Here is an 18,988-nt window from a genome sequence, read left to right on the forward strand (position 1 = left end):
TTCCCCGCACCCATAGCATGTTCGTCTCACTCTGGTATGTCACACCCCCAAACCGAAACGACGGAAACGTTCGGGGGCGGAGGACGTCATGTATAGTATCACAACAATTGCATAATAGTAATCAAAGTACAACAACCATTACATTGATAAATTATAGTTTTACATTTGTGTTCAAATCAATGTATACTTGACACCAAAATGTATAGCAAAAGTTAAAAGACATTACTCAAAGAAGTTTTGTCTTCTCAAAGCCTGTGGATACATGTTTACTGATTTCCTGAGAATACAAGCAGTTTTGAAAAGAGTGTCAACAATTAAGTTGGTGAGTTCAAAAGCATGTTTGTAATTGAAATCTGTCGTTTGTTCCTTGAAAATGTAAGTACGCTTTCCCAGAAAATCCTATATTTTCTGTTGTAATGTGTTGTACTCAAAACGTGTAAATTTTATTATACTCTGAAATGATATAAAGTAGTTTTAAATTCATAAAAACCATGAAAAGTGTGTTTTCTCTGTACTGGAATAGTATTCTGTATTTGTACTTGTATGAAAACTGTGTAATTGTAAATGTCTAGATTCACCAGCTGTACTTGTAAAATAATGTATTATAGTTTAATTATCTAATAAAACTATGTGAAATTGTTTACTTATTCATACACTAATCGTATTGTTCAATACCAAATTGTGAGTTATTATAACCATACTTGATGACCTAAGATGGCCTGAACACGACGTTCTTCAGGCGTCGAAATCGGTACGACATTTGTCACCCAACCCCTGTCGGCCTAACTGTAGCGAACAGTCAAGGTGCGGTATTGTCAGCCCCGTATAGATCTATACACAAGTGTGACGCTCTCCCTCTAGGAGACTCTGGTTATAACTTTAGGACTTAGTTGGTACTTAGATAAGTACGTGAAGTGTGTCTCACAAATGCTATATTGACGGTTACGTGTAGAATAATGAAAAGTTACTTTGAAATGGACACTACTAGAAAACAACCCTTTAATGACGCGCAAACAATGACACTCGCTGATAGAGGATGCGCATTTGTGTGTGCCCTAAAAAATAATGTCAGTTTTGCAAAATTTAAAGGATTTAGGACACGCATTTTTGCGTGCCCTAAAATTAGTGTCTAAACAAAAAAAACACGGAGGGCACCTAAAATAAAATGTGTGTCGTCTAAGACTGTCGTTTTATAAATTTTAATATAACGCGCGTTCCATCCGGGAAAAAAGAAATCCCAAAAAGTTAAAAACCCCGCCTTCCTTTTTTTCCTCCTCTACTTTAGTTTCCCTCTTTGTAATAGCTAGGGCTTTTTCAAGAACTTGCATCGGCCGCTTTCCTCTACTGTTCGTTCTCTCTTCGACGTCCCTTTCTCTTCTTCTCACTTTGACAAACCCTTTCTCTTCTTCTCAGTTCTCGACGTCGACAGCTTCTCCCACCTCCGACGTTTCTCTTGGCGCTAGCGCCCCCCACCTCTGACCTCCGTCCAGCCCCGCCCCGCCGTCCAACGCTTTCCAGTGACACCCAGCCTGTGGAGCCCCTCCTCTCTGGCACTTTCCAGCGAGTCCCATCTGGTGGAGTCCCTCCTCTCCGACAGTCTTACAAGAGATCTGGCGACTCACCAAGACTTCCCAGCGGTGTCGCCAACAATTCTCCACCGCAATTAAACCCCTTGTGTTGATGCTCCGCTCTCCATCACTGGAAGCCGACGAAGCTGCCCTGCTCGCCCTTCTTAACCTCGCTGTTATGGACGAAACGTATGTTTGTTTATTTTTCTGCTTTTACTTTGATAATATGATGATGATGATAATGATGAGCTTCACTTTGTGTTCAATAATTTTCTTTTCTTATCGTTGCATATTTTTTGGATGATTCAGAAATATTTGGAAAAAGAAAAAGGAATCAAAGCTTTTTTGAAAGTGTGTTTTGTGGTCTCTGTTTTATCGTTGATCCTTTTTTCCAATTGGTTAACAGAAAAGAAAACAATTTGACTCAGTTAATTAAATTAGTGTTTGTTCTTACTTCTTATTGATAAACAAAATCCATATATTGTTTCTATAAATTAAACAATATACCCATGATTTTGATTGGAAGTGTTTAGTTTTATGAGTAGTTCTGTTCATGCTTAGACAAACAGTGTTCTCTTGTTCATAAGATTCCCTACTAGGATATTTCATTGGTGGTTTTAAAATTCTTGGAAGAAGTTAAAATGAATTAGAATTTGAAAAGTTTTTGTGGACTTTTCAGAACAGAGAACAGCAGCAGCAGCAGAGAACAGAGAACAGCAGTAGCAGAGGACTTCTGAGAGGTCGGTGATTCAAACTACTCTTCACCTTGAAGCATATCTAAATTATGGCTTGTATATTCTTGCTTTTGTATATCTAAATTACTTAATTGCCCTGTGTCAGCTTTTGATTTTGCCCCACTAGATTCTTGCTTATCTCCTTGAAGCATATCTAAATAATGTTTTGTATATAATTAGGTCATGAAGATGACATGGTGATAGAATTGGAAAATGAAGTGAGAAAAGTACTTAAATAACTGTTGATTTCCCAAGTACACTGGTTGTAAGCCAAGCCGTTGTCTAAGATTCATACAGTAACAATTTTTGTTATCTTTTCAGCTATACTTTGCTTCCCATGCTGCTTCTGTTGGAAGCTGCAGTAAACTACATATCTCCATTGGCATTAAATAACAAGTTTAAAGAAAAGCCTCCTAAAATAAGTGATGTCGTGGCAGAAGACATGCTTCAATGTTTGGAGGAGTTGCTAATCAAGTGTCATCTAGGATCTGTGGAACAGGTGTAATGAAGTTTAACCTTCTGCTTGCGTTTTCTTATTCCAATACATACCTCAAGAAATTTTGTTCAAGTATAATTGTATTGTTTTTGTAGATGGTTGTAGTATTGAAAAATTTAACGAATGTGGCGTTGCTCTCACCATATGAGGCATAAAAGGAGTTTCGTGAAGGAGTTATTAGATGTTTTAAGGAAATGATTCTTGGTTCATGTTTGTGCTCCAACAAGTCTTGCAATTGCAACCAAAGAAACCCCGAGGAATGTTTACTTGCATTCCTTCGTTCTCAGTCTACAATCGTTACTATTGGGCACTGGCTGTCACTTTTATTGAAAGTGGTTACTTATATCTATTACCAATTTATAGATTTGAAATGACATTGATGAGGATGGAAGTGCTTCTTCAGTTTTAGGTCTTGAAGTTGAACTAACACTGGCTTTGCGCTTCCATGCAGTTAGGACCCTTTTTCACCTACTGAAATCAGCAGGAACTTGTCTTCCTCATCTTCTAATAAACATGTTCCTTGATCTATGTCCACTGTTTCATCTACAATGGTATGTACCTTGAACACAGAGCAAAATGACCGCACAGCCGATCCACCAACATGCTCTCTAAGCAATTTTAAAGCAGACTAGTTATCAATACCCCAAGAATAACTAAGTGTACATTTGCGCATCATTACATTATTTAGCTAGAAAATTTTCAAGGAAGATGATAATTTAAAATCATAATTAGGTTTCAAATACTAGCTGCCAGAGCCAAGACATGGGTTCCGTGCCAGAATATAATGAATTAAGTGTTTCAGTGGAACTAATTGTACCTTGTCAACCTCACAGTTCCATCTTCACAACCTGTTGCTATGAAAGCTGATTGGAAAAGGTGAGCCTGCTTTTCATCTGAACCCAACTGTGTATGATCATCGACAATGAAACATAGTGAGTGCTTCTCTCTGCCATGGAATTGTAGATAGAGATTCTGAGGGTATGAGAGAATAGTTAGTTAGACAACATCTCGCATGAGAAAATCAATCCAATGATAAGACAATAATACTACAAGAAAGAAAGAGGGCCAATTTGTAGGTATACTCACTAATCACTTGTCACAAGAAGGTTTGATTTCAAAAGTTATATTTCTTTCTATTTTGTTTTCACCTTTATGATTCTATTAAGTAATAACACATTTGTTCCTAACTTTTCCCAAAAAGGAAAAGAGGCGTGATACTTGGTGTCCAGGGAAACTTCCAAAAAAGATGATGAATATTGTTTGTTGGGTGTGTAAGGGTAAAATGAAGGTGGTAGTCCAGATATAACTCAGGTATGTTTCTCTTCTCCAATGGCCTTTTGTAAATGTTGTCTAAAAAGCCAGCATTGATCTTTTTGTTTTTTCAATTGTTATAGTTGATGAATATTGTTTTGGTCCAGATTTAACTAACTCTTTTTGTTTTTTCAATTGTTTAGTATGATAAAGGCAGTTGAAAAGCTTGATGGTGAGTATTTGATCATTCATTTTCTTGTAATGTATTTCCTTTTATGGATTGAAATAAATGCACTTGTGGCAATCCTTTTAGGAGGAGTTGTTGATGGAAGAGAGATGATGGTTCAATTTGCCAAATATAGGCCCAATGCTGAAAAAATGTGAGTCACATTCACATATGATATAATATTTCCAAATTCCAAGAATTATAGTTGAAAAAGTATATGGTTGTTTGGCTAATGTGGTTGTTTTTATTCTTGTTTTAGTCATAAGGGAAGGATACTTGAACCAGTAGAAAAGTTGAAGGGTGGATCAAGGAGCCGAAGTCCTAGACCAAGGTATAATGAGAATGTAGTTTTCACGATTCTACCCTTGTATTGGAGTTGATGTTTACCCAATGTAGTTCCATGTAGTTCCAGGTATAGAGATGAATACAGGGGCTACAGGAGGAGAAGTCGCAGCAGAAGCAGGGACAGATATGACCGTGAAAGGAATTATTATGGAAGAGGAGACAGTCACAGAGATCGTTACAGAAGTAGGACCCGCAGTAGGAGTAGGAGCCCTGATTATCATAGAAGACACAGGAAGGGCAGATATGATGATGATTATGATTATGATGATGAGAGAAGCCCAGATATTGATAATTTTTTTACTGATTAGTTTTATGTTTTGTTTGACAGGAATGATTTACTGAAATAAGGTTTGAAAGATGGATTCTTGAACTTGTTTGATGGTTGGTGCATCGTATTGTTAAGGTTAATCTTTTTTCATCCCATGCATTTGCTCAGTATGTTTAGTACTGATTTTGGTTTCACATTATCAAGACTATTGCTTTTGTGTGCTTTTTTTTTGGATTTGGATGTTTATGGGTGTGTTAACGTTGTTTTTTTAATGGATAAGTATTGGTGTAATAAATTTGGGAACTGAATGCATTTTTTGGTGTGGAATATGTGGTTGATGTTGATGTTGCTGTGGGGAGAATGAGATGAGATTGTGTAGCAGCAGCTGTTGATTTCACTTTGTGAGAGTGGTTAGAAAAACAAAATGCTTTCTATTGCTCAAGTGAAGTAGGAAATCTGATTTTATAGACATGGATATTAATATATTATGAAATAATTACTGACTTGAGATGTTTATTATGGGTAAAAAAGAGTTTTAGTTGGTTGCTGAGAATGAGATGATCATGATTATGATACATTAGTTGATGATGATGATGATGATGTTGCTGCTGATAGCTATTAAAATGTTGTAATCCTTTGGTAGCTGTGTAGCAGAGCCTAATAATCAATCTCATTATTCTTCAAGCTTAGAAGTCCACGATTTGATATGTTATCCTTGTTGTAATAGTTTTGGTCCTTGTGGTTTTGGCCCATTTATAGTTTTTGTCCCTTTCTCTCTCTATAGCTAGTGTGGTATCATGACCTAATTGAGAATACTTTTCTGATGCAGAACTGATAACTGATACTACCCGTGTCATAGCAAAGGTGAAAGAGTTAGTTAAAGGCCACACTAAGTTTATTTTTGGGTTTAATACTTTCTTGCCCAAAGTTATGAATTAGCTTATTCTTTGCCTATTCAATAGGATTCATGTATATAACATTGGTGAATTGATTTTATGTGCTCTACCTTACCATGAAACACAGGTTTTTGTCCGGATTGTGCAACTTATTGACACAGGGTAAGAAAAGGGTATATCCCGTTCTTTTTTTTTCTATTTTCTTTTTGGAAATCTACTACAATTCGAGTGTCCACACAACTGATTCAAAGATGGCTCTGCAGGTACTTTTTTTTAATCTTTCTAAAAATTCATGTTTTATATTTTTATTCAAATTTTGACACTTTTTCGGAAAGAATATCATGTCTTACATGAATTTTTATTTTCAGATATTTTGCATTGAATACAAAATTAGCTATGTCGGGGAGCATGACTCATGATGTGTTGTGTGATTTGCTGGGCATAAAGATGGATATGACAACTTATTCGGTAAAAAACTATTATAAATTTTGTTTTTTTTATTGATTCCAATGTGTTTTCTGGAGTTTGTAGGTTGATTTTTTTTAATCTTTAATAATCAATCTCTTGGTTTAATGTGTTTGTTTTAATGGTATTCGTTGATTGAAGGCAACCAAATTAAGGAAATATATGATATTGAGGATTTTTTTGACATGATATCTAAAACAAAAAGGTGCCCTTTATAACAATGTAGTATTAGGTTATATAGTTAGGGAAAACCTCTTAATAACAATGTATAAGCAGATCGCTTTAATATCAATGTATTACAATTTTTTGACATGATGTTATCGGATGAAATTGATTGTTTTGGTATATATTTGTTTTCTATATTTTTGTATTATGCGTAAAAGAGTATCGTAAAGGCACGTCGTATATGTATATTGTAAATGGTTGCTGAAGTTTATGACACGCAAATGCGTGTCATCTTCATTTATGACAGGGGCTATAATGATACGCAATGCGTGTCCTAAATGCGCCTCATAAGGTTACGATACGCAAATGTGTGTCGTCTTCCTTTATGACAGGGCCTTCCTTGATACGCATTGCATGTCTTAAATGAGCGTCGTAAATGCGTGTTGTAACTGCGCGTCGTCTATAGACTACGCGCAAAAGCGTGTCGTCTCTCTTTATGACAGGGTCTTCCTTGACACGCATTTGCACGTCATCTGAGCATTTACGACACGCATTGCGCATCGTAAAAGGTTGTTTTCCTAGTAGTGGGATAAGCTGTAAGTATATGTTTGTTTTCCGTAATGTATTTTGAATATGTAAAGTAGTGGATATGATCCATAAACTATACCTATTATAGTTTATATGTTTCTTTTCCGTATTGTAATCTGAACTTTGAAATGCAACATGTAAATTCCATAAACTATACATATTATAGTTTATATGTTTGTATTTTACTGAAATGAAAACATTTGTATTGTTAATATTTCGGCAAGTTTAAATTGAAAAATCCGTAATACAGTTGTTCTGTGAAATTCAACATTTATGTCTCAATGGAACTAAAATAGTTTGTAAAAATTATATTTTTGTTTTACAAGTTTTAAATGGTTTTATACTTATATAAATATAATATTTATATAATTATGATTAAATAGACAGTCGAATAAATAATTCTACCTCAAGCCCACAACCAAACAAGGAACAAGAAATGGAGTCAATTTATCAATTTTAAGCCTGTTGAACCCTAATTATATAATTTATACATATATAAATATATATTTTTAATAACGGCAACGATTAATAAATATTGAAAACATTTAGATATTAACACAAATTTTCTTGTGTTACACTTGTATTCCCCCCCCCCCCCCCCTAAAACAGTGAAAAATCATGAAAACGTATGGGTATGAACTCACCTCAGGTGCGTGTTCTTGGTTGGTTACGACGTGGTTGTGATGATTCCCGGGTTAAAAGACGTTTTATCAAACGTATCCTAATAATATTATACACACGATATTGTACTTAAAATTAGTGAAATGATTAATAAAGTGTTATATTAACACTAAGTAATATATGATACTTAACAAAACTTGTAATTATTTGGTAGAAGATGATCTTTTGGAGTTTGTAAATCTTTGTTTTTTAGAGAGAAGGAGGTTCGAAATTGTGTAACGACGAAATTTTTAAAACAATTTTTCATTTTTCAAACATAATAAAGCTCATATAATATTCTCAAAATCTCATATGTATCAACTGTCATCACAATAAAACATATCCCAGAATCTCAAAAACATCATCCTCTGCCAGTGTGTACAAATCATGTCGGCGCCTTCCCGCGATCCTCGCTGGTACCTGAAACACATATCACATAACGCGGTAAGCATAAATGCTTAGTGAGTTCCCCAAAATACCACATACAACACATAAGCCACTCGAGGCTATAACTCGGTATGACCCTCCGATCAATGTGTCTCAGCGGGACCCTCCAGTCCCGTAGCTCGTTGGACCCTCCGGTCCGGTCTAGCTCGTTGGACCTTCCGGTCCGGTCTAAATCGTTGGACCCTCCGGTCCGGTCTGATCGAGGACCCTCTGGCTTCATGAGTCGTTGGACCCTCTGGTCCGGTCTATATAACACATAGCATACATATAACCCAATGCACATAAATCTTAAACATACACATACACATAAGACCCTCTGGTCTGTACATAGATACCACTCTAGGTAATGTATAGTGAGAAGACTCACCTCGGGTAACTCGGATAATCTCGAACTCGAAATACTGATCTAGCCTCCGCCTAATCACATAAAATAATTATCTCTAATTAATACGGCTCTCAAAGGCTAGACTAGTCCCTCCCTATATTTTCTCAGAAGAGTAAAAGACCATTTTACCCCTCCAATGGCCCAAAGGTCCAAATGTTGACTAAACCCTAAAAGTCAACGAAAGTCAACCCTCCGGAGTACGCGGCGCGTACCAGCTCCGTACGCTGGGCGTACTCGAAGGCTTCACAGAATCGGGGAGCTCGACCCCTTACGTTGCGCGTACTGGGATTACGCCCAGCGTAAGTCCCAGTTTCACACTCCTCATGATTTTGGTCTTAGACGGTTAAGACATAAGCTCATATTTCAGATCTGGCCATTCTAATACCTCTTAATCCATAAAGTCGAAACCTTTAAGCCTTTGCATGGCTGTAAAGGTCACCAATCACTCTAAACACCTTTCCTCTTTCCTAATTAATCCCATTTATCATGCATGACTTAATCTTCACGTCCAAGATTGGAGTTTTATGGATCTATGACACAATATACACTGAAATGGGGCAGATCTAGGCGTATGGAGACCATTTACTCATAAAGTCTCCACCTTTGGGACAAAAACCCTAAAAATGGTCCATAATGCACAAATCCAAAAAGGTTAAGAAAGCTTTGAGCTTTTTACCTCCAAATGATGCTCCAACCTCTGCAAAGCTCAGATCCAAGGCTTGCACTCCAACTCTAGCTTCTACAATGGCCCTTCTTCTCTTCATAATCTCACAAGAACACTTTATCAAGCTCAAACACACACACAAGCTCTAAAACGAGGGTTGGCTCTTTTAGGGTTTCACTCTCTGAAAATGGTGGTTGGGATGGAGGCCATAGCATTCCTTTTATAGTGCTCATGTCTCATTTAGGGTTTTAAGTCTGGGCCCATTACGCCCAGCGTAAGATAAGGTACGCCCAGCGTACCTGGGTAGAGTCTGCGTCAAATCACGCCCATGGGTACGCGCAGCGTACTCTTCAGTACGCCCAGCGTACCCACTTGCCACCATTTCCTATTTTGGGCTAAATTTGACAACTTGGAAAAGAAGAAGGATTAAAGAGTTATACCTGAGTTTCGGGGTGTTACAATTCTCCCCTACTAGAATCAGACTTCGCCCTCGAAGTCTCCTGCTGTAAACAACTCCGGCTCCCAAGTCAGCTCGGACCCTCTCCGATGTTGCCACTGGACCTGAACAAGAGGCACTTCCTTGTTCCTCAGAACCTTGATCTTCCGATCCAACATCGCGATCGGCCTCTCAATGTAATTCAGGCTCGCATCCACCTGAATATCCTCTAGCGGTACTATTGTCGTCTCATCGGATATACACTTCCTCAACTGGGATACGTGGAAGGTATCATGAATCTGGCTCAACTCCGCAGGTAGCTCTAAACGGTATGCTACCCTGCCCACTCTAGCGGTCACCCTGAAAGGACCAATGTATTGGGGCGCCAGCTTTCCCCTCTTCCTGAATCGGATCACTCCTTTCCAAGGAGATACTTTTAGGAGTCCAAAGTCTCCAACCTGGAACTCGAGCTCGGATCGTCGCCTATCCGCGTAACTCTTCTGGCGACTCTGGGCTGTCAGTAATCTCTGTCTGGCCTGTTGAATCTGCTCAGTCGTCTTAAGCACTATCTCAGTGCTACCCATCACTCACTGTCCTACCTCTCCCCAACAGATGGGAGTCCGACACCTCCTCCCATACAAAAGCTCAAAAGGAGGCATACCAATACTCGAATGATGGCTGTTGTTGTAAGAAAACTCAGCCAAAGGTAGGTATGTGTCCCAACTTCCCCCGAAGTCCATAACACATGCTCGAAGCATGTCCTTGAGCGTCTGAATCGTTCGCTCACTCTGGCCATCCGTCTGTGGGTGATAAGCAGTACAGAAGTGCAATCTCGTACCCAACCCCTTATGGAACTTCTTCCAAAACCTGGAAGTGAAACGTACATATCGGTCTGACACAATCGAGATTGGTACTCCATGCCGCGACACCATCTCTCTCACATATGTCTCTGCCAGCCTCTCCGCAGAAGAGCTCTCACTGATAGCAAGGAAGTGAGCGCTCTTCGTCATCCGATCAACAATCACCCAAATTGCATCAACAGCCCTCGCGGTCCTTGGCAATTTGGTGATAAAATCCATAGAAATATGTTCCCACTTCCACTGGGGAACCTCTAATGGCTGCAACTTGCCATGCGGACGCTGGTGCTCGACCTTAACCCGGTGACAGGTCAAGCACCTCTCTACTACCCATGCAACATCCCTCTTCATACAGGGCCACCAATAGTCTCTCTTCAGGTCCAAATACATCTTAGTGGCCCCAGGATGGATCGAAAATCCCGATCTATGCGCCTCCTCCAACAGGGTGCTACGTGCCCCGCCCGTATACGGCACCCAAATCCGTCCACGAAAAGTCATAAGCCCCCGGCTATCCGTTACAAACTCGGACACCTGTCCAATCACCCGCTCCCTCTTGCGGTTCTCTAGTCTCACAGCCTCTGCGTGGGCCTCTCGAATGGTATCCAATACCGGAGTCATCACCGTCATCCTCATATATATATATATATATATATCTCGAATCGAGGCACTCTCCGCCCTGCGGCTCAGAGCATCGGCTACCACGTTAGCCTTGCCCGGGTGGTACAGGATCTCATAGTAGTAATCCTTTACCACATCCAACCATCTCCTCTGGCGCATATTCAGGTTGGGCTGATCCATCAGATACTTCAAACTCTTGTGGTCCGTGTATATGGTGCACCGAACCCCATACAAATAATGACGCCATATCTTGAGGGCAAACACCATTGCCCCCAACTCCAAATCGTGGGTGGGATACCTCGTCTCATGAGGCTTCAGCTGCCTCGATGCGTATGCTATCACGTGCCCTCTCCGCATAAGCACCGCACCCAACCGTGATATAGACGCATCACAATACACCACGAAATCCTCCATTCCATCCGGAAGGGCTAACACCGGGGCTTCGCATAATCTCTGGCGAAGAGTCTTGAACGAGGTCTGCTGCTCGGGACCCAAAATAAAAGCAACACCCTTCCGGGTCAATCTGGTGAGGGGAACAGCAATCCTGGATAAGTCCCTGATAAATCTATGATAGTAGCCGGCCAATCCCAGAAAACTCCTGATCTCGGTGGGGGATCTCGACACCTCCCAACTCATAACAGCCTCAATCTTGGCCGGATCGACCAGTATCCCATTCTGATTAACGAGGTGCCCCAAGAACTGGACCTCTCGTAACCAGAACTCACACTTGGAGAATTTGGCATAAAGCCTCTCCGATCTCAAAACTCCAAGGACCTCCCTCAGATGCTCCTCATGCTGCTCTCTGGATCTCGAATACACTAGAATGTCATCGATGAACACAATCACCGATCGATCCAACACCGGCCTGCATACTCGGTTCATGAGATCCATGAACGCCGCTGGTGCATTGGTGAGCCCAAAAGGCATCACCACGAACTCGTAATGCCCATAACGAGTCCTGAACGCCGTCTTCTGGATATCCTCATCACGCACCCTCATCTGGTGATATCCAGACCTCAAGTCTATCTTGGAAAACCAAGACACTCCCTGCAACTGATCGAACCGATCGTCGATCCTCGGTAGTGGATAACGGTTCTTGACCGTCAACTTGTTCAACTCCCGGTAATCGATGCACATCTGGTGTGAACCATCCTTTTTCTTGAAAAAAAGGATCGGCGCTCCCCACGGCGAGCTACTCTGTCGGATGAATTTCTTCCCCAATAGCTCCTGAATCTGTGAGGATAACTCCTGCATCTCCGGCGGCACAAGGCGATAGGGTGCCTTGGCAATAGGCGCTGCCCCCGGAACCAAATCGATGCGGAACTCCACCTGCCTCTCGGGAGGCACACCCGGCAACTCCTCGGGGAAAACATCCGGAAACTCTCGCACTATCGGTACCTCACAGACAGAACTCGGCCTCTCTGCGGCATCTCGTGTATCCATCACATAGGCTACAAACCCCCCACATCCCTATTGTAGACTCTGTCTCGCTCTGGCAGTCGAACAAAATGCTGACCCAGATCGGGTACCCTCGCCATACACTGTAAGTACTCCCCCACTAGGGTCTCGTATGGTCACCAACTGTCGCGCGCAGTCTATAACAGCTCCAAATCGGCTCAACCAATCCATGCCCACGATGACACAGACATCCCCCATCGCAATTGGTACCAGATCTATCGGAAACTCAACACCAAAAATCTCGAGTACACATCCTCGAATCACATCAGTAGCATACACCGCTCGCTCGTCGTCTATAGAAACTCGTAGAGGTCGACTCAACGCCTCTCGTCGGATACTGATGTGCTGACTAAATGCTAATGACACGAAAGATCGACTCGCACCCGAGTCAAATAACACCAAAGCAGGTACAGAACTCATAAGAAAAGTAACTATACATACCATAATATTGATGGGTTTTGAGCATTCTAACACTCTTATGGTGTACATGCAACCCTAGAAACCTTGGATCTATGTTTGACTAAGATACATGCAAATAATTATTTTTCCAAGGTTCTTATCCTAACTAGCATGGCATGGGATACTTGAATCAAATAAAACTAGTAGAATTACTTACCTTGTAGTAGTAGTTGATTGCTTGGAGTTTGAGAGCCTAGCACCAATAATGTGGATGCCTCAAATGGAAGTCACAAATCACCACAAACTTGGAAACTTAAGAGAATAGTCACAAACTTCTTGAAATCGACCCTCTTGGTTTACACACATCAACTAGTGCAATTTCAAGAACCAAAGCCTCCTTTATATAGTGTGGTGGATTAGGGTTACATTCATGTAAACCCTAATACCCATGTTTTTTCTTTTCCATGAGATCCATGGGTTAAAGCTCCATGGAGTATCCATGGACTTTCCATGCAAGCCTAGCCCATTCCAAATAAGCATTAGCCCACACTATATAAATACAAGAGCCCATATTTAATTAGTCATACTTTTGATCTCTAAATTAATTCTAGATTAATTATAGATCAATACTAATTAAATAATATGATTTTATATTAATATATTAGGACTTATAATATATTAATAAATCATAACTTATACTATTCTCAAACAATTATCCATAAATTGTTCGGGTGAAGTGCAACCCAAATGGACCATGCCGGGTCGGGTCAAGTACATACCAAATATAGTTATGGACTTAGACACTATATCCAACAGTCTCCCACTTGGATAAGTCTAATAACTATAGTTGCAAGTATGACTTCAGGAACCGATCAGCAATCGTAGCTCTTTAAACTCTGTTGAACTATGAAGCGCCATTTTAGATAAGAGATCATATAATCCTCTGTTCTAGATATCAGCCAGACAAATACATGGAACATGGTCTTGCTTATTGTCCAGCATTTGTTTCCTGATTTCCGATTTGTTTGACATAGAACTTAACTGAACACATCAATTTAGTTCTGACCGGGCCCGGACATAGGTCAAAACAAAATCATCGAGGGGCCCAGATATCACTTCTAATCCTAGAACGAACAGATAAACTTCGACTCATATGTTTGCTCTACTACTTGTTGAATTACACACAAAAGCACGGTTTATAACATCGAGTTACCAATGCGTTTTCGTGCAATCAATGCATAACCAACTCATAGGCAACAAATCATATCTCTAGGTTTGAAGACTTATATGATATTACCGTCTCACGATCACTCGAGATAAATTCCATGAAGTGATACAAGTGAGCGTGGGTTGAATCCAATACTCAGAACTTATGAGCACTCATGAGTGCTGTAGCCCCGCTTTGTCTAACATCTTAGACCTCTACAAGCCAACCCATGACAGTCTTGTTTCATATCTACTTCCAACATATGACCGACTGTGGAGAGTTTGAATAATATGATATAAACCATAACATAATTATTCTAGAAGTCAAAACATGCAAAAAAAAATAATAGTAAACGATTGACAAGAGATAGCAACACTTTACTCATAAATAACAGCTTTTATTTATCATCAAATGTCAATTACATTTTACAAATTTCAAGATTATCTAACTACTAAAACTAATATCATCCTTCAGCCCTATGCTCCGAGCATGCTGGAGATGCTTAGCCCGAGTCAGTCCCTTCGTGAGGGGATCTGCTGGGTTCTCATCCGATGATACCCTCTTTGCCACGAGGATTCCTTCTTCTATTCGATGTCTGATGAAGTGATATTTTCTGTCAATGTGTCTGGATCTCCCATGATCTCTTGGTTTCTTGGCTAAGGCAACCGCACTATTGTTGTCACAGAAAATCTTCATTGGCTCCTTTATAGCTGGTACAACTCCAAGGTCTCCGATGAAGTTCTTTAGCCATATAGCCTCCTTTGATGCCTCGCTTGTTGCTATATACTCTGATTCACAAGTGGAATCAGCCACTGTCTCCTGCTTGGAACTTTTCCAAGTAATTGTCTCTCCGTTTAGAGTAAAGACCCAGCCCGACTGAGAGCGGAAATTATCCCTGTCAGTCTGAAATCTAGCATCACTGTACCCTACAACTCTCAAGTCCTCACTGCCACCGAGGGTAAGGACCCAGTCCTTAGTCCTCCGTAGGTACTTGAGGATATTCTTTACCGCAGTCCAGTGTGCCTTGCCAGGGTTCCCCTGATACCTGCTAACCTTGCTCAAAGCAAAGGCTACATCAGGTTGAGTACACGTCATAGCATACATGATCGATCCTACAGCTGAAGCATAAGGTATTCGACTCATTTCTGCTATCTCAGCCTCAGTAATAGGGCTTTGTGTCTTACTCAATCTGGCGTTACTCTGGATGGGTAACTCTCCTTTCTTGGAGTTATGCATGTTGAACCTTTTCAACACTTTGTACACATAGGTGCTTTGACTAAGTCCAATTAGTCTTTTACTCCTGTTTCTCAAAATCCTTATCCCTAGGATATAGGCAGCTTCTCCAAGGTCCTTCATAGCGAAACACTTCCCAAGCCAGGACTTTACTTCCTGCAGGGTTGGGATGTCATTTCCTATGAGTAGTATGTCATCCACATACAGTACCAAAAAGCTGACTATACTCCCACTAGCCTTGATATAGACACAAGATTCATCTTCACTCCTTGAAAAGCCAAATTCTTTGATTTTCTCATCAAAGCAAAGATTCCATCTGCGAGGTGCCTGTTTTAATCCATAAATGGATTTCTCGAGCTTACACACTCTATTGGGGTACTCTGTACTGACAAAACCCTCAGGCTGAACCATGTAAACATCTTCAGCCAACTTTCCATTAAGGAAAGCGGTTTTGACATCCATTTGCCATATTTCATAATCATGAAATGCAACAATGGCTAACAGAACCCTAATAGACTTAATCTTGGACACTGGTGAAAAGGTCTCATCATAATCAACTCCCGGAGTTTGAGAATAACCCTTTGCAACCAGTCGTGCCTTATAAGTGTGTACATTACCATCCATGTCGGTCTTCTTCTTGAAGATCCATTTGCACCCAACTATCTTACGATCAGGTACATTGTCAACCAAGTTCCAAACTTGATTGTCATACATGGACTGTATCTCGCTATCAATAGCCTCTTTCCATTTAGCAGCCTCAGGGCCTGCCATGGCTTCCGTGTAGCTGTTAGGCTCATCCAGATTTACCAGTGTGTATCACTGTTAAGTGTCTCACCTTCTGCACTAATATGAAAACCATAATAATGCTCAGGTGCATTCCTAACTCTGGTGGAACGCCTCAGAGGTATAGATTCTTCAGTCGGCTCAACAGGAGTTTCCTCCTCAGGTTGAGGACTAGGGTTTGAGGTTCCTTCACCACTTGACTCTTGAATTTCCTCAAGGTCAATTTGCCTCCCACTGTCTCATTGGCTCATTAATTCTCTCTCTCGAAAGAATCCTCTTCTTGCTACAAAGACCACATTATCACTGGGTCTGTAGAAGATGTAACCAAATGATTTATGTGGGTAGCCGAAGAAAATACACCTTTCGCTTCGGGGTTCGAGCTTATCGTGAGTCTCGCGTCTCACGAAAGCCTCGCAACCCCAAATCTTGATGTGGTCTAGATTGGGAACTTTTCCAGTCCACACCTCGTGAGGTGTTTTGGCAACCTTCTTTGTAAGGACTAGATTAAGGATATGGGCGGCAGTCTCTAAGGCATACCCCCAAAATGAGATTGGTAGCGAAGCTCGACTCATCATGGAACGAACCATATCCAACAAGGTCCGATTGCGCCTCTCAGCTACACCATTCAACTGTGGTGTCCTAGGAGGTGTCAATTGTGAGACAATCCCACATTCCTTAAGATAGTCAAGGAACTCAGTACTAAGATACTCACCACCACGATCGGATCAAAGCATCTTAATGTTCCTGCCCAACTGATTCTCCACTTCTTGCTTAAACTCTTTTAATTTCTCAAAGGTTTCTGACTTATGCTTGATTAGGTAGACATATCCATATCTACTAAAATCATCAGTAAAAGTCACATAGAACCGATTAGCATCTCTTGTGGCGGTTCTGAAGGGTCCACACACATCTGTGTGTATGAGGTCCAACAAACCTTCACCCCTAGCACAAGTGCCAGTAAAAGGTGACTTTGTCATTTTACCAAGCAAACAAGATTCACAACTATCATCTGACTTTAGGTCAAATGACTCCAAGACTCCATTCTTTTGGAGTTGGCCTATGCGTTTCTTGCTTACATGTCCAAGACGACAATGCCATAAGGATGCTTTATCTAAGCTAGTGGAAGAGTTAATACACAATACATTATTTCCTAGATTATCTACAACAGATACAGTTTCATACACGCCATCACAAGGTAATGCTTTAAAATAAAGAACATTATTAAAGAAAGCATCAATACTACCATTATTATTATCAAAATAAAAGGTAAAACCTTGTTTATACAATGCATGAAAGGAAATAACATTTCTTGCCATTTCTGGCGAATAATAACATTTATTCAAATCTAATGTAAACCCACTATTTAGCACTAAGGAATAAACTCCTATCTTGGTGACAGGTGAAGCTTTCCTGTTTCCCATGATCAAGTTTATCTTTCCCTGCTCCACATTCTCACTTCTTTTTAGTCCCTGCAAATCACAACATATGTGAATACCACAACCTGTATCAAGGACCCAAGACTTAGAATGAGGTGAGTTATTAGACAATATAGTGTATATACCTGCATGGTTGGGTTTTACTTTCCCATCCTTCAAATCTTGCTGGTACTTTGGGCAGTTTCGCTTCCAGTGCGACTTTTCATGGCAATAGAAGCATTCAGCCTCATTAGGGTTAGCAGAATGAGTGACAAAACCTTTCTTGGTTTTGCTTGAAGAGGAGCCTTCAAGGGTCTTACCCTTGGTACCCTTAGAAGGGTTCTTTCTCTTCTTCCCTTTGCCATGCCCGATTGCCAAGACATTGGCCGCAGTTGGAGTAGGAGTAGGAGTAGTAACAACCGACTTACCCTTTAGACCACTTTCGGCGGTCTTCAAGAGTCCTTGAAGTTTGCTTAGGGTGACTTCTTCCTTGTTCATGTGATATGTCATGCGGAATTGATCATAACACGATGGCAAGGAGTGCAAAATGATGTCTATTGCTAACTCCTCAGGGAAGTTCACATTCAGCTTCAGTAAACGGTCCACATACCTTTGCATTTTCTGCATGTGGCCGGTGATGGGTTCACCATCCTTCATTCGGGTTGTTATCATGGAGGAGATTATTTCATATCGCTCTTGACGAGCACTTTGATGGTAGCGGTCCATCAAGTCCTGGTGCATCTCAAAAGGATAATAGTCCTCATAGGACTTTTGGAGCTCGGGTGTCATGGTGGCCATCATGATGCATGCCACTTTTGTAGCATCTCTTTCATGTACCTCATATTCAGCAAGCTCTTCAGGAGTAGCAGTTGGCTCGGGTACCTTCAACTCCTTGTCGAGAACATATTCTTTGTTCTCATACCGAGTGACCATCCTGATGTTTCTGATCCAATCTGTAAAGTTGGACCCATCAAAGATGACTCTCCCACAAAGATTCATGAGAGAGAAGGAGCTAGTAGGGTTTGAGCCAGAAGCATTGTTATTGGAAGACATCTGAAAAGAAGAGGGAATAGATTAGATTAGATATAGAGATAGTCCTTAACAAAACACCCAAATGTAATATTAAGGCTATGACCCAACACAATATTTTATAACTTAGAAGAGGGATGCCGTAATCTAAGCTATAAGATATTTGAAGGTAGGTGAATGACGATTCACCAATTTCCACCATGAAAAACGAAATATTTAATTAGGTTTTAATTGGTTTAGAAACTCCTAGATTCTTTGAGATTCATTGAACTTTTTTCAATGGCATGTTTCAATCTCGAGTGTGCCCTTCAAGTTTTGTGACTGGGATGCCGAGGATCACAAAACAAGGTGTGAAGTAACCATGCAAATTACTTGGTACCCTTAATGTATTACCC

At 40.5% G+C, this 18,988-nt stretch overlaps 1 protein-coding gene across 11 annotated transcripts; it reads left to right on the forward strand.

The window, feature by feature from the left end:
- Nucleotides 1–1,317: 1,317 nt before the first annotated feature.
- On the forward strand, nt 1,318–6,367 carry LOC145109401 (uncharacterized). Of its 11 annotated transcripts, XR_013709000.1 has the most exons (11): nt 1,318–1,757; nt 2,248–2,308; nt 2,624–2,801; nt 2,894–4,109; nt 4,253–4,281; nt 4,363–4,429; nt 4,535–4,606; nt 4,682–5,023; nt 5,718–5,752; nt 5,912–6,047; nt 6,153–6,367. XR_013709000.1 is itself a non-coding variant. In XM_079046540.1 (9 exons), exons 6-9 carry the CDS (start codon nt 4,254–4,256, stop codon nt 4,926–4,928), a joined length of 414 nt encoding a protein of 137 aa, XP_078902666.1. In that variant the 5' UTR covers nt 1,318–1,757; nt 2,248–2,308; nt 2,483–2,529; nt 2,624–2,801; nt 2,894–4,109; nt 4,253; the 3' UTR covers nt 4,929–5,215. The 11 variants fall into 11 exon arrangements, 9 of the variants coding, with proteins under 9 accessions (XP_078902666.1, XP_078902665.1, XP_078902667.1 ...); XR_013708999.1 differs by having other exon boundaries at nt 5,718–6,047; XM_079046540.1 differs by lacking the exons at nt 5,718–5,752; nt 5,912–6,047; nt 6,153–6,367 and adding an exon at nt 2,483–2,529 and having other exon boundaries at nt 4,682–5,215.
- Nucleotides 6,368–18,988: the final 12,621 nt, after the last annotated feature.

This window comes from Lactuca virosa, chromosome 4 (assembly GCF_052849685.1).
Source record: "Lactuca virosa cultivar CGN04683 chromosome 4, Lactuca_virosa_CGN04683_v6, whole genome shotgun sequence".
NCBI lineage: Eukaryota > Viridiplantae > Streptophyta > Magnoliopsida > Asterales > Asteraceae > Lactuca > Lactuca virosa.

Coding starts and splice junctions, on each gene's coding strand:
- LOC145109401 (XM_079046540.1), top strand. CDS start 4,254: ATGATAAAGGCAGTTGAAAAGCTTGATG. Junction 4,282..4,362: donor GGCAGTTGAAAAGCTTGATG/GTGAGTATTTGA, acceptor CAATCCTTTTAG/GAGGAGTTGTTGATGGAAGA. Junction 4,430..4,534: donor AGGCCCAATGCTGAAAAAAT/GTGAGTCACATT, acceptor TTCTTGTTTTAG/TCATAAGGGAAGGATACTTG.